Source organism: Amborella trichopoda, chromosome 4 (genome assembly GCF_054954075.1).
Source record: "Amborella trichopoda isolate Santa Cruz 75 chromosome 4, AtrichopodaSantaCruz75HAP2 v2.0, whole genome shotgun sequence".
Classification (NCBI taxonomy): domain Eukaryota; kingdom Viridiplantae; phylum Streptophyta; class Magnoliopsida; order Amborellales; family Amborellaceae; genus Amborella; species Amborella trichopoda.
Genome location: NC_142339.1, coordinates 6245958 through 6261437, shown reverse-complemented (window position 1 = coordinate 6261437; position 15480 = coordinate 6245958). Strand labels below are relative to the sequence as shown.

The window sequence follows — 15480 nt, the reverse complement described above, 5'->3', positions numbered from 1 at the left end:
GTTAATTAACTCAGCCGTAGATGCATGATATAAATAATATCGATTTACCGTTACTCTTAGACGTGGATCATTGCATCAAGTATTTTAGGTTCATTTTTGGTCATGGGTATGTGGGTGTGGGGTTCAGTGATGAACAGAGATGAAAAGCTTCTTTTTTGAATGCCCGTGGTGGGGGTCACCCTCATTGAACTTTTGAGAGATATGATACTCAATTTTCTTCGAGTAAAGTAAAAAAGACTGAAGATTTTGATGAATGAAATCTCTATGGCATTGTAGATTGAAAATCCAAAATAATGGCCTTCACTACACGTAAGAAACAGGAAAACCAAGAAGTAATATAAAACTAATAAGAGAATTTCATAAATAGTATATTACTCTTGTTTTCATGCTATTTTGTTTTAGTATAAAAATTATATTTGACTACCATCTGGACATGTTTTATTTGATTTATGTTGAAAAGTGAAAAACCCAAAGTAGTCTATCTTTGAATTAGCACTCACTACTTGATCTACTAACTACATGGTAAAGATTATTTTAATAAAGATATCTTTCAAACATTAATTCCCTCTCTGAGAAAAATAACCAGACTAAAGATACACTTCTTTATTTTTGCTTTCCCAAAAGATTAGTATTAACCATGTTCCCTGATAATAGCCTACTAAAACAGTGATTGATTGGACTTTTGAATTTGTTTGGCCACATAAAAGTGAGTTTCAATGGAGAAAACATAGTTTGTCATGAGTGAGAAAGTAAACAATATATTTTTCTATCTTTATTTTGTAGGTTTATATGCACGTCAATGATATTAAAGATCATGAGAGCTAAATAGTTAAGGTTTTTTTCTAGATGAATGAATTTCCGGACCTGTGATCTCATGCCTAATTACTTTGCCAGGACTCGATTTGATATCCAAATACAGATTTTTTTTTTTTTTTTTTTTTTTTGTGGGAAAAAGGAGAATATGGCCAAAACAGAAGAGTAAATGGAAAGGAAGAAACACAGGTTCATATCAACTTCAAAGAAACATGGTATACCAATAAGCCTGTAAGTGGGGATCAAGAAGATAAGACGGGAATCACGAAGACGAGGACTTGAAAGCACTTAAAGGAAGCAAAAATTTAATCCTCGTTTGAAAATTCCGTTCTTAGCTCTTAAGAGAATGATTAGATAGGTGTTATCTCTATACCCATGGACCACCACATTTAATGAGAAACAAAATTAGAAATTAAATCATTTCAACATGATACGCATGCTTTCTCAACCCCATCTTGAGAGAATAGGTTGTTTTGAAACTTTTATGTCCATGATTGTAGGTTTTGATTTATTTAACCAAGTAAGAAGCCCATCTTTCTTGTCAATTTTTTGCTATGTTTTTTTTTAAAATAATGATCATGTGAGATCCTCCCACATCTATGTGTGTAGGACCTCAAAGGATCACCATTAAATTTGACATAGATCTCTAAAAAAGTCAAGTCCTAGACCCATGTGATAACTTTTTTAGAGATCTTTGCCAAATTTAATGGTACTCCTTTAGGGTCCTATACATATGGATGTGGGAGGTCTCATAGGACCATTACTCTTTCTCTTTTTTTTCAAATATTTGATGTTGATGTTGCTTTATTTCTATATTCATTTCTTTAACATTAACTACTCCATGAGTTGTACAAGGGCTTCCCATTCTTATACATGGCAAAATAAATTTGTGGATTTGTAAATGAGATAATGTATCTTGCAAGCCATGTAGCATTTTCTCTCAACCAAGATACATTGATAGTTTCATAGCATATCATTCCTTAGGTTCACTGCTTAAACAACTGGTATCAATAAAAGCAAGAAATGTTGCATGGAGACCTAATCAGACTCATCAAAGAGAGGGCAATCAATGATAACTTGCAAATCCTTTTTTTCATTTTTTATATGCCTTGTTAACATGTCTGAAATATGAACTCAAGGTTAAGATTTCTCAATGCATGAGGGTATATAATATAGGGATTTGGAGAACCCCTAGCTTGCGGAACCGAGAATCTCAAACACCGGGATCCCACTCAAAATCGTGTATATGATTGACTAAATGCGAAGCAGATGAATAAAACTATAAATCGAGTATGAGAAATAAAGCAAGCACAAAAAGGCACACCAAACGACACAAGATTTACGTGGTCACCTCATAGGGCTACATCCACAGCCTCGGCAAATAGAAATCCACTATCACAATGAAGATTATAGTTTTGGATTACAAGAGATAATACATATCTCTAAACATCGGTAAAAGACCATCACCGATCTTCCCTTCTAAACCTCCTCTCTCGACCGAACAACACCGTCAATCAACATCATCTTCCCATCGCAATGCCATTATTGGAAAGATAACCTTGAGGGCAACCGAGAGAGTTTCTCTCTTCAGAAGTGAAAGTTAACTAACCCAAAATGCATGGAAATATTACCCCTCTCTCAGAGGCCATGTCTCTCTCTTGGAGACTCATCTCCATATTGGAGATCCATCCCCATAACCCCCAAAGGGGTGATTCTCAAATGATGGGTATTATGTCATCATTCACTCTCTTATAAAGATATCACTTTCTTGCTACCCAAGAAAGTCAATTTTCTATTTTTTATAATACTCTAATCTTTAGAAGAAAATATGGGTATGGTGATTTAGATATCACCAAACCCATCAATCTCCACCTAGAAAAATCACATAATTGCCTTCATAATCTTCATTGAAGAGACTTCTTGATTTTTTCATACTTGCCTCCATTGTGGAATTTTCACAAAAAATTGCCCTCATATTTCTCCACTTCAAACCATGGATATTTCTTGATTTCTTCTCACTTGCCTCTATTGTGAAATTTTCACAAACACTTTGCCTTCATATTTCTCCACCTTAAACCATGTATTCATAAAACTTTGTCATTCCTCTTGTTCTTAATATAAACCTTAACCCCGTACACACCTTGTGCTCTGATATCAATTGTAGGGATCTCGAGAACCCCTAGCTTGAGGAAACGAACTCCCAAACACCGGGATCCCACCCAAAATCATGTATATGATTGACTAAATTCGAAGTAGATGAATACAACTATAAATCGAGTGCGAGAATAAAGCAAACACAAAAAGGCACACCGCAACGACACAAGATTTACGTGCTTCACTCCATAGGGCTACATCCACGGCCTCGGAAAATAAAAATCTACTATTACAATGAAGAAGATTACAATTTTGGGATTCAAGAGATAATACCTATCTCTAAACATTGGTAAAATACCATCACCGATCTTTCCTTTTAAACCCGCTCTCTGGACCGAGCAACATTGTCGATCAACATCTTCTTTCTCACCGCAATACCGTTACCGAAAAGATAACATTGAGAGCAACCGAAAGACTTTCTCTCTCCAAAAGAGAAAGTTAACCAACCCAAAACTCGTGGGAATACTGCCCCTCTCTTAGAGGCCATGTCTCTTTCTGGGAAACTCATCTCTGTATTGGAGATCCATTCCCATAACCACCAAAGAGGTGACCCTCAAAAGATGGGTATGATATCCTCATTCACTCTCTTATAAAGATATCACTTTCTTGCTTCCCAAGAAAGTCAATTTTCTATTTTTCATAATACCTTAATCTTTAAAAGAAAATATGGGTATAGTGATTTAGCTATCACCAAACCCAACAAATTGATTGTAAGGTTCTTGGGAACCCTTTAGCTTTCGAAACCAGGTATCCCAAATACCGGGATTCCACCCAAGATCGTGTACATGAATGAATAAATATGAAGTAGATGAATACAACTATAAATCGAGTGCGAGAAATAAAACAAACATAATAAGCACACCACCACAACACACGATTTACGTGGTTCACCCCGTAAGGCTACATTCACGGTCTCGGCAACTAGAAATCCACTATCACAATAAATATTAAAATTTTGGGTTACAAGAGATAATACATATCTCTAAACATCAGTAAAAGACTATCACCAATCTCTCTTTCCAAAACCCGTTCTCCCGACCGAGCAACACTATCGATCAACATCATCTTTCGCACCGTAATACCGCTACCGGAAAGATAACTTCGAGAGCAACATAAAGATTTTCTCTCTCTAGAAGTGAAAGTTAACCGACTCAAAACTCATGGAAATACCGTATCTATTTCAGAGGCCATGTTTCTCTCTCTTAGAGACCTATTTCCATATTGGGGATCTATTCCCATAAACCCCAAAGGGGTGACCCTCAAATGATGAGTATTATGTCATCACTCATTCTCTTATAAAGATATCACTTTCTTGCCTCCCAAGAAAGTCAATTTTTTATTTCCCATAATACTCTAATCTAGAAGAAAATATAGATATAGTGATTTACCTATCACCAAACCCAACATATAGGATCACAATCACCTGTTGCATCGTAAGATTGAAGTTTCTAGATATGCTTGGGAAAATTCTTGAGATATGCAGATGACGGCTAGTTAATAAGTTTGGTAGAGGTAGGTGATTCAAAGTACTCATTCATATTCCTTGTGAATAATCCATATCAGTGAAATAAGAATGACCCCATGCGGAAACCCTAGATATCCAATGAACCCTCCAATATTCAGAGTTTGGATCAACTTAACAAACCATTGCCCACCTTGTTAAAACTACCAACCATCTCCCCCAAGAGCTACAACTATGCTCAGTGAACAATAATTTAAAAGGGTTTTTGACATCATGAATCTTAGGTCCAGAGGGATCCACTGGAATTCATAATTTTAGAATTACATCCCTTTGACTCAAATCTTTAAATCCTTATGCAAGAAAAACAAGTGAAGCACATAACTTTAGTATATTTGCATATTCTCTCTCATTTGCAAATGGCATCCTCCAAATGTGTCACATATAAAATAGTACATAAATCTTTGTAGAAAATTTAGAATGTTGGGGTTGTTACAATGGGACCCTAATAAATAAAAATATAGAATATAACACTAGGAGACAATGCTATGTTGCACTAGTCTTCTTAACACAATACTAAACATGGGCTTGATTTATTATTTGATGAGGGTGACTTGAATGCAATACAATATAATCAGGTCATTGTTCTCTGCCAATTGTTGGTCTAAATCTACAGAGTAATTCAATTGATTATAATCATCTGACAAGAGGAAATTCCAAGTTTGAATAAGTTTTAGGTGGACATATTCAGGGGTGATCTTGCACAGCTTGCAATCTCTCAAATAAATGCTGTGCATTGAGGCAAGGCGACAATGACTCCTTTAAATAAACCCTCTCATACATTTAAATCGTGTTTGCTTCGAAAAGCGCGCAAGGGTTTTTCGGCATTTGTTTGTGGGGAGGTAATTGGGTCTCTTCAAGATCTCATTTTCACCATTTCTAAAAAAGAAGGAAAAAGAGAGGGAGAGAGGGGGAGGGGACATGGTTAGAGAGAGAGAAAGAAGAAATATGGGTAGGAGAGAGAGAGGAAATATGGGGTTAGAGAGAGAGGTAGAGAGAAAATAAGAGGGTTAGAGAGAGAGGAAATATCGGGTTAGAGAGAGAGACAGGGGAAATATGAGGGTTTTTATCATCAATCATCTGGATTGTAGGTGCCCGAGAGAATCCTCGAGTCACTTAACATATTAGAGCTTTGGTAAAAGACATTAAAAGCAAGGTAATTTCTCATTATAAAAGGAGCAATAGTATATTGTGATTCGACCTAGGGTTTAGAAATCTATCTATGTAATAGTCAACCATGAGAGAGAGAGAGAGTGTGTGTGGATGATCATGTGGGTGTGACATAATCTTAATGCTAGACAAGCGTGTTGTTTGTGGAAGGGAATATTAGGAGGATGAGAGGGAATTAGAAGCAATGAAGAATGAGAGATCTCTTTCTCCCTCTAGGAAAAGAGAGAGAAAGGAATCACTAATTAGAAATTCCTCTCTCGTGTGCTCGTAAGAAAAACCTATCTTTTCCCTCTATCAAACTTTATAAGGCAACCCCACGCTTTCTCTCTTCTTGACCCCTTCTCTCATATTGGTTCGTAATAATGGACACATATTGTGCTCCGGAGCATAGTTTACTTCTACTCCCTCAGCCAAAAGACCAACTTGGGAGGAATTCTTTTAATCTAAATTTTTAAGAACTATTTAAGAATTACAAGATGATTATTCTCTCAAAATTTGAGTTTTCTATCACTAGATCTCAAAATCTAAAAATTGGATGGTCTATATTCAATCTCGAAATATCATTTATTCAAATGCACAAAAAAGCACAATTAAAATTTTTTTTATTGATGTTAATATATAGGTTAAAGAGGTAACCTCCACAAAATTTGGGATCCTAAAATCAATTCTAGGTAAAACTTTATCCGAGGGAGTAGATGGACCTTCTACTCTTGCGAGAGTAGACTACATTTTGGCCTTAATAAAAAAAACCCACTTTCTCTCTAAATCCCCCTTCTTTCTCTTAACCCTACTCTCCCTCTCTCTCTCACTCTCTATAGTTTTATCTTTGTCTTGTCAGAAGACCTCTCTCACTCTCTCAACACTCCTCTCTCTCTCTCTCTCTACACTTCCTTATGGGTCTACATCACACTCTCTCCTCTTTCTCTCTCTCTAGGCCTATTTTTTGTTATTTAAAGAGAACCAACCTTTTTGGCTCAATGGGTCTATGTTGGAAACGCAAACATTTAATAAGAGAGGGGGGGGCAGGGCATTTTTCCCTTTTGTTAAAATAACACCACACCAAAGGTAGAGTGAAAAGGAGTGAGGCAGAAACTTCCCCTTTTTAACCGGGGGTTTTGCCCTCATCATTTCTTTCACCCTTGTTTTGACCATCCCTCATGCCCCCCCTAAGTGTCATTTTCTTACATACATATTCTAAGGGGGATGGCAGATTTGGCTTCTTTCCATTTCCTTTCTCATTTTGTGTAATCCCTCTCCTTCTCTGTGTCCCCCACTTTTCTCTTCTCTCTCTCTCTCTCTCTCTCTCTCTTACTCCGTGCCAAACCAGTGCAGCATGTCTGTAGAGAGAGGGGACACCTTTGTTTACATTCCCAATCTCCATTGTTTTCCCAATCCTCCTCTTTCTCTCTCCTCCAACTCAAGCTTCGATCTCCGAGCAAACCAACATGTCCTCCTCCTCTTTCTCTCTCTACAAACCTACCCTCATCCGTACCTCCTCCCTTAAATCCCTCACCCCCATGTCTTCTAATCCCTTCTCACCCTCATCTTAACAGTAGAGAGAGAGTGCAAGAGAGGAGCAACATCCCCAAAAGAGAGAAGCAAGACGCCCCAAAATAGTTAGCGAGAGAGCAAGAGAAGGGCCCATCGAATTGCTTGATGAGTGTTGAACCTGAAAATTGAGGAGCTTTAGGGTGATTTTGTGAGTGGAAAAAATGCCTACACAGGGGGTTTTCATGGAGCCACCACGCTCTCTGCCGGATCTCTCGCTGCACATAAGCCCTCCGAACAGTGGCGCCACTCCTTCGAATTGCAGCACCGAGCTCTCGCTCGCAAACCCTATCGCCCCGCAAGAGAACCAGGAACCCCACTTTCTCTCTCTACCCCACTTCCAAAACCACCACCAGAACCACCCCCATCATATGCCTTCTTTCTCTCTCTTAGAAGTCTCTGAGGGCCTAAGGCCCATAAGGGGAATACCAGTCTATCACAACAGGCCCTTCCCTTTTGATGATCCAAAGATGGGTAGTAGGCTTTACCATCTCTCTTACCCCTCAACCTCATCTTCTTCTCTCTCTAACTCTTGCTCATCTCCTAATCCTTGTTCTTCTTCCTCGGCTTTGGGGCTCGACCCCATGGCCACCATTTTGCAATCGAGCTCAGCTTCTCAAGCCCAACCCTTTCATTCATTGAGGTTTGGGGGTCTAAGTAGTGAAACCCTAAAATCTCATCACCATAATCATCACCATTTTGGTGGAGTTTCAGACGCTTCTTCACATGCGATGAGGTCAAGAATTGTATCGAAGTTGCCTACAAAGAGGAGCATGAGAGCACCTAGGATGCGGTGGACTAGCACTCTCCATGCTCGCTTTGTGCACGCGGTCGAGCTCCTCGGTGGTCATGAGAGTATGGCATTGCTCCTGATTATCCTTCTCTCTCTCTCTCTCTCTCTCTCTCTCTCAACACACACACCCAAGCGAGTGCATTTTGAATCTCTTTTGGGTTATCTTGTTTTGGGCTTCCATCTGTATTTTCTTCTTATCAGCTTTCTCTCTCTCTCTCTCTCTACTTATTCTTTCTTGATACTTATGTGCTCTCTCTCCCCCTCTCCTTCTCACTCCCCCTCATGTCTACTTACTTATCCTATTGTTTCTCTCTCTCTCCCTTTCTCTGGTTTTTTTCTTCATTAATGGACTCTCACTCTCTCTCCTCTCTCTCTCTCTCTCTCTCTCTCCTTTGTATAGTTTTGATTTTTTTTTACTGTGAGATTGATTAGAATGTGGGGTTGCTTGTACGTGGTGTGTGTACAGGAGCTACTCCAAAATCGGTGCTGGAGCTCATGGATGTGAAAGATCTTACACTTGCTCATGTAAAGAGCCATTTACAGGTAAATCCTAAAATGGGGGAAGTAAAATTGCCCATATATGTATACAAAACTCTCTCTCTCTCTTCTTTCTCTCTCTTGAATTGGCCCGCTTGCCGATGGGAAGATTGAAATGGATGAGAAGGGTTTGAGTGAATGAATGAATGAGTCTGGTATTTCCAGGACAAGGGACAGCATAGCTGCACGTTTTTAGAGAGAGAGAGAGAGAGAGGGGGGGGTTCAGAGAGAGAAAGGGCCTGATGAGAAAAGAAGCATCATTTCACAATAATACAAGTCATTATTGCTCTCACCAAACATTGGTTAATAACAAACAGTACCCAAATACCCGGGGTTTCTCTCTCTAAACCACCAGTCTGTGAACATAGTTACAGTTCAGGCACATGCCAGTGCCTTTGTTTCTCTCACTTCCTTTCCTTTCTCTCTCTTAATCTCTATTCCGAACTGTGGGTGCAGATGTATCGAACTGTTAAGACCACTGACAAGCCTGCGGCCTCATCAGGTAATTTGTTTTTTTGTTTAATCAGCTTTTTCATGGCAGCTTTACCTCAATGCATTAGCCGGATTTTTTGAAAGAATAGAAAGAGAATTTGGATTCATGGGTTTTCTTTCTTTTTTCCGGCAATTTTTTCAGGTCAATCTGATGGATTTGATAGTGGATCAGCCGGAGAAGACGATTTTGTTGCCGGAAATTTGGCCGGAAGTGACCGGAATTTGGGGGCTTTTGGTTTTCAAGGAGAGGTTGATTACTCTAGTACTAATAATTCTCATCCTCCTGCTCCTTCGTTGTGGAGTAACTCTTCAAGGTACGCCATTCTCTGCAATCCCCTTTCTCTCTCTACACTATGTTTGAACCCTTTATTCAGGACCATTTTTTAGCCTCCACTTTCTCTCTCTAGACTATCTTTCTCACCCCACGTGCTCCTTTGAATCACCTGTTTTGCTTTTTAGTCTCTCTCTTTCCTTTACCTCGATATATGCTATACTTGATCATTTTCCACTCAATGTGCAGACTTTCTCTCTCTTGTTTCTCTCTCTAAAATGAACAATTCCTAATCATTTTCCACTCAATGACATGAGCACTCTCACTTTCTCTCTCTAGACAAACTTCCATTCTATAGTAGAGGGCTTTCTCTCTCTAGCTCTCTCTCTCTCTCTCCTCTTTATCTTGTTCTCTATCTTTTCTTTTTCCTTTTCTTTTTAATATGTTTTTGCATGGGAAGCGTAGAGAATCCAGAACCACGTCCTCTCCAAACATAATCTTATATATTCTCTCCCATATCTGCAGAGCATACAGTTTCCTCAGCAGCTTTTGCCTCTCTCTTCTTTTTCCTTTTTCCTTCTTTTTATCTCACTCCTCTCTCTAGATTGTGCTTGGATGGGTTAGAGAGAGAAAGGAAGAGAGAGAAAATCAATTGCACCCACCACGAAGCAACTTAGAAGCTTTGGGTTCTTATTCTTTTGAGCATGGGTGATTTAAAAAATCCTCCATAAAGATGAAGCTCTTGTACTTGAGTCCTCTCTCTGTCTACCCCTCTCTCTCTTTCTCTCTCTAGGATTAATGGTGGAGGGATTCTTCTACTTATCTGTGACTGCTGCTATATTATTCTTCTCTCTCCTGACCCATGTTCCACTCCCCACCTTTTCCTTGATTTGTTTCCTTCTTTTGTCTTTCTTTTGATGTTGAAAACTCTCTCTCTCTCTCTCTCTGACTTGTGCTGTATTCTTCTCTCTCGTGAACCATTTTCAGCGCCCTGTGACTGCATCGTGCTTCTTTTTCATGAAAAAATGGCCCACATTTTCTATCTCCTTATTGATCCATTTCTTTAGTAAGTTGACTCATATTTTTCTCGATCCAGTTTTTGTTGTTTTCCTTATTGAGAATGTACCCTTTTCCCAGTTATGATCTCGTGCATTGTTATCCAATCACCATGTGCATCTTGTGTACTATTCTCTTTGGTAAGTAGACCAAGTTCAGACTTGTGAACCAAAAGCACATTCTCTCTCTCTCTACTAAAAGCACATTCTCTCTCTCGCTCTCTCTCTGATAACGAAACAATGATTTAGGATTTTCTTAAATGATTGATTTTTATGTATGACCTATTCCTTGAACAGCTTCATTTTATTTAGTAGACTCATTAGTATATATCCTTTTTTTTGTTTATTTATGACCTATATATGATAAATTGCATTGCATTCCATTAAGATCTCATGAGGAACTTTTATGATCCTCTCTAAGTAAGTATACTTTAAAGTGATCCCTTTCATGTGTTACAAAAGCTTCAACTCACTCTCTTTATTTCTTATTATGTAGCATTTGTATGAATAGATGCTACAATATTCTCATCATAAGCATGGGAAGTACAACATACCCTAGTTTTATATGGTATACACCATGAAAATTCATTTCCTACAATGGACGGTGGAGATTAACCGTAGATGGACGAATATCTGTCTTTAGGAAGTATAATCTCCACCGTTCTTTATTGGGAACCGCCCATGGAAGCACCACTACAGTACACACCGCTGGGTGATGATATGCTTACCATCTAAGTACTTGGTTTTTTAATTATGTTTTGCTTCTTTTCTTCTTTGTTTACAGCTAGATATGTTTTGCTTCAAATGAACAAATATTATGTTTCACCTCTTGCTGTTTTGATTCATAGGAACAATTCTCATTTACAATTTGCATTTGAATTTTTATTTGAATTTACTTGAGAACAACATTAATTCATATTTATTGGTCATCAACCAAAGAAGCACTGCACTTCGCTACGTCCAGTTCATAATTTTTAAATTTCCTTGGCATTAGAGGAAACTGTATGGTTTTATCAAATATTACCCAACTGGATTACTCACCAACTACTAATAGTGGTGGAATTATGTTTGCCTATATTACACAACTCGATGGCTTCCATCAACACTTAAAGGGTGAGGTTTGATTAAGGCGCTTCCTTAGATTATAGAAATAAGGTGTACCTCTAAATTTTGTCTGGAGGTGTACTTCCAGTGTCAGAAACCTTAAGTTAGCGTGAAAAATTATTTTTATCCCTAGTTATAAAATTTAAAACTTCAAAGATGGTACAGATCTGCTCGATCTGTAAATACTTGAAAATCTTAAAAATAGATGACTCAAATTATTTTTTACAAGTTATATTGTTTTTAGGACTTAAAATTATGTTTTTCTTCATATCCATATATCTTGAGGTCAATGAGACCATTTATCTTTGGTAGAAGGAGGTTACAATTACTTACAACCATCTGATGTGAAATATGATAGCTTGTGTGTGTCATGAGGTTCAAGAAAATTTCTTTTGGACTTTGAAATTCGTCAATAGAATAAATGCAGCCACCAAATTTCACATCCAATGGTCAAAACTAATTGTGACCATCTTGTATCAAAAGTAAATGGTCCCATTTTATACTTTTCCACTTTCTTCCAACGGATTTTGATGTGTACTTCACTAATATAAGATTGACAACTTATATAAACTTTTTTCATAGTTAAATTCAATAGCGTTCCAGCTTAGTTCTTTCTCCTTGTAAAGTTTGCCTAGAGATAGGATGTGATGACTATAACAAATGAAGATTGGAATAATTTGCTTTAAGTCCATTGAACTATCTAATGAAATTGTAAACAAAATTACAAATGTATATTGTCTATGGAACAAAGGAAAAAAAATAAACTTTGAGATAAACTATTTTAGGGTAGAAATCCTTTAATTTTATTTTTTGCTATTAAAGTACCATTATTCCATCTTAGTTTCTTTTCATGACATCATTTTTTTTGGGTAAGTCTTTTAATGACATCATTACACTTGTGTATTTGTTATGGCAGCTCATAATTTTGAAAAGAAAAAAAAATTGCCCTGATCATATTTTCTTCTAGTGGTTGACACATCTGTCCAAGTTATAGGTGTCCACCATAAGGGGGGACTAAATTTTGGTAAATTGTTTCCTTTGGGATATATGAATAGATTAGGTGGTTGAAAAAGGTGCCACATCCATGTTTTGTAAAATCTATGTTGTGAAGGCTTGATCAAAGTTTGGTCCTTCAAATTGGCTTGAAAAACCAATAGTTGTGCACAACTATCCAAAATGCTAGCTCTAAAACACCTCTAAGAAAGAGTCCCTAGCCAAATGAATCCAAAGAGCCTAAAAAAAAATCTTGTATACAAAGTGAGAAGCCACTCATATTAGTGATTCTAAAGTTTAAATCAAACCAACTAACTCATCCCCTATAAGTGTGAGACCATGTGCTATTCAAGGGCCTTACAATGCTTGTAAACATTTATCCTTCTCCAAAGAGCATATTCTCTATGCACCATCTATTCTTCTCCTCTAAATCCTTGCTTTGGCCCGCACCAAACTCGTTGCGGGCCTTTTTCATTCCTCCTCTCTCACACCTCTTATCATGTTTACCAGCATGTTGGCCAATTCCATTTTGCTGGCTAAGATTTGACAACATCTCTGATAATAATAAGGATCATGACCTTCCTTTCCTTAATCTTTCTTGTTGTCCCTCATATACTTTCACCCTTGGCAATGGGTATATCAGTTCATGTTGTGAAAACCAGATCTAGGGCCATATTTTTAGTACACCTGCAGAACAAGACCTCTGTTACTCAATTAGTTTGGCTTGTCGGGTCATATTTGGGTGCAGTTGCAAGTGAAGCGATTCTTCTCAATGCCCGACTCAACCAACATTCATATATAGAGGGAACAAGATCGGCCTGCATTATCAGTCTGATTTGTCGACTGAGAAAGAAGAAAACACATCCCGATACATCCCCATTGAGGAACTCCTAATGTTGCTAGATACTTATTACTTGCTATACCCATATTGGACCTGCTGCACTAAGTTCCAGTATTGTTCAAAGGACGAGGAGGGTGTAAAAGATAAGAAGATTGGACCTTATCTATAGGGCCATCAAGTCTTCTAGTGCAATTTTCAGGCCAAAAGTATTATTTCTTTGGTATCAGGTTGAGGATAAACTTGGCATCTATAATTCATCATTTTATTTTAATTTTTAGGGAAAGGAATTAAACTTGCTTGTGTTGCTCTTTGCGTCCCATGAGGTTTCATGAGGAATTATTGCCATATTTTTACTGCCATATCAAATTCTACAACCATTTGTTGTTACAGGTTTTACTATAGTTGCATTCAGATTAAGATCAATCTAGAGATTTTCTCAAATCACATGGTGTTGTCTGATTTTCTCGATTTTCTCTTTTTGGTTTTGGTCTTTGTCACAAACCTTTTTTTTTTTTTTTTTTGAGAAATTCTTTGAATCGATTAGAGAACACATGCATGGGTTTAGTGAATTTACAATTTGAAAAAAAAAAATTTGAATGAATAACTACAGGATAGCTAAACTTTGCTATTGGTCATTTGTATAATCTTTCCTTGGCATGAATTTCTAATGCGAAGAAAGCTGATTGAATTCAATTCATATTTTGCATTTTGCAGTAGGGGACCGTGGTTACATACCACTTCAAGTGATGCCGAGAGTATTAGATCCCCAGCCCTTCTTTTGCAGGAAAAAGATGGGCATCACATTGAGGTAGCGATTCAAACTCCAACAATGATATTACATTGTTGCATCGAGAATAAATCAATTATTTTCATATTATTTCTCATGAAGAAAATAATTTTGAGTGCAGGCAAAAGGAAATAACCATGACCTCAAGAACCCCAGCTTGGAATTTACCTTAGGTAGACCAGGATGGCATGGCAAAGACCGTGATTGATTAAAATTGACAGGATACACAACAGGGGACGGAACACACAAAAAGCAGAAGCCGTAGTCGTATTATTATCACTCTGTTTACTGTCTCATTATATTCACCTCAATGGGAATTGGTTGTATCCGACATATTGCATATGTCCTTTTTAAGGGTATTTGTATCCTGCACAGAGATCTTTATTTGAACGTCACCCATGAAGAGAAATGAAGAAAGGGATATAAAAGCTGCATCCTCCATGAAAATCTGTGGAAATCAAACAAGGAAAGTGAGGAAACGGGAGTGAGGAGAGAAAGAGAGAAACAATGTAAACATGTTCTTCTCTTTGTTTTACTACTTGGTGACCAATCCCATCTTTCTATGTTGCTCATTTATTTCAATGTAATGGGCCCTTTATGTCATCGGCTCAAATGAAAACTTGAGAATTGAGGCTTCCTCTTTACAGTTACTCTGCTCTAGTGGCAAAGGAAGGGAGAAGAAAAATAACTTTTCCTATGCAAATGCAAAGAAATCAAATCTGTTGTAAGTTGTAAGCTTGTGAAGAGGATCTTCTTTGGGAGTATATTTACATAAAAAAGATACAGTCAATTTAGCTTAAGCTTGTAACAGCTTGTTACATGTGCTGCATAGTGTTTAGCATTAGCATTAATAGGATATTACATTTAGGCCTCTCTATTATGTTATTTATAAGTTAATGTGCCGGGGAAATAAGAAACAATGGAAGCAATGTTAATACCCACATGAATATCAAGATGCTCTTGTAACATCAATAAATACTTTAAACAGAGTAAATGGAAATGAAAAATAAGATAGTTTGTTTGGCATTGTTGTTTGTGGGCAATGTTTTAAAAGTTGTTGAGTATGCTCGGAACTGGTAGGGTACCAGTTAGGTCTAAGCCCTGTCAATTTTACCAGGTTTCCATCTATTTTCTTGGTGATTTTTTTTTTTTTTAAAAACATTTCATACAAAAACCCAGGATAACCAGCGAGCGAGCTTGAAGCCAGTGATTAACCAGTTCAACTCATTGTTCTGGTTCTCAAAACACAATTTTTGGCCAAGTTTAAGGATCAAACCATTGGCCGCCCATACCCAGCAGGATGTATTACCACTAGGGTCTTTAACAAAGCCAAAGGGACAACTTTTCTAAACTAACTTTTATTTCCTAGATGGTAAGACTTCAGTTAGCCGATTTGGTTCCTG

The 15480-nt window shown here is 37.5% G+C and overlaps 1 protein-coding gene across 1 annotated transcript; it reads left to right on the top strand.

Annotated features, from left to right (window-relative positions):
* The first annotated feature begins 6635 nt into the window (after positions 1 to 6635).
* On the top strand, positions 6636 to 14877 carry KAN (Homeodomain-like superfamily protein). The gene is made up of 6 exons (XM_006849378.4): positions 6636 to 8059; positions 8464 to 8540; positions 8991 to 9036; positions 9169 to 9340; positions 14005 to 14098; positions 14199 to 14877. The coding sequence occupies exons 1-6, from the start codon at positions 7369 to 7371 to the stop codon at positions 14283 to 14285; spliced, it is 1167 nt and encodes a 388-aa protein (XP_006849441.2). The 5' UTR covers positions 6636 to 7368; the 3' UTR covers positions 14286 to 14877.
* Positions 14878 to 15480: the final 603 nt, after the last annotated feature.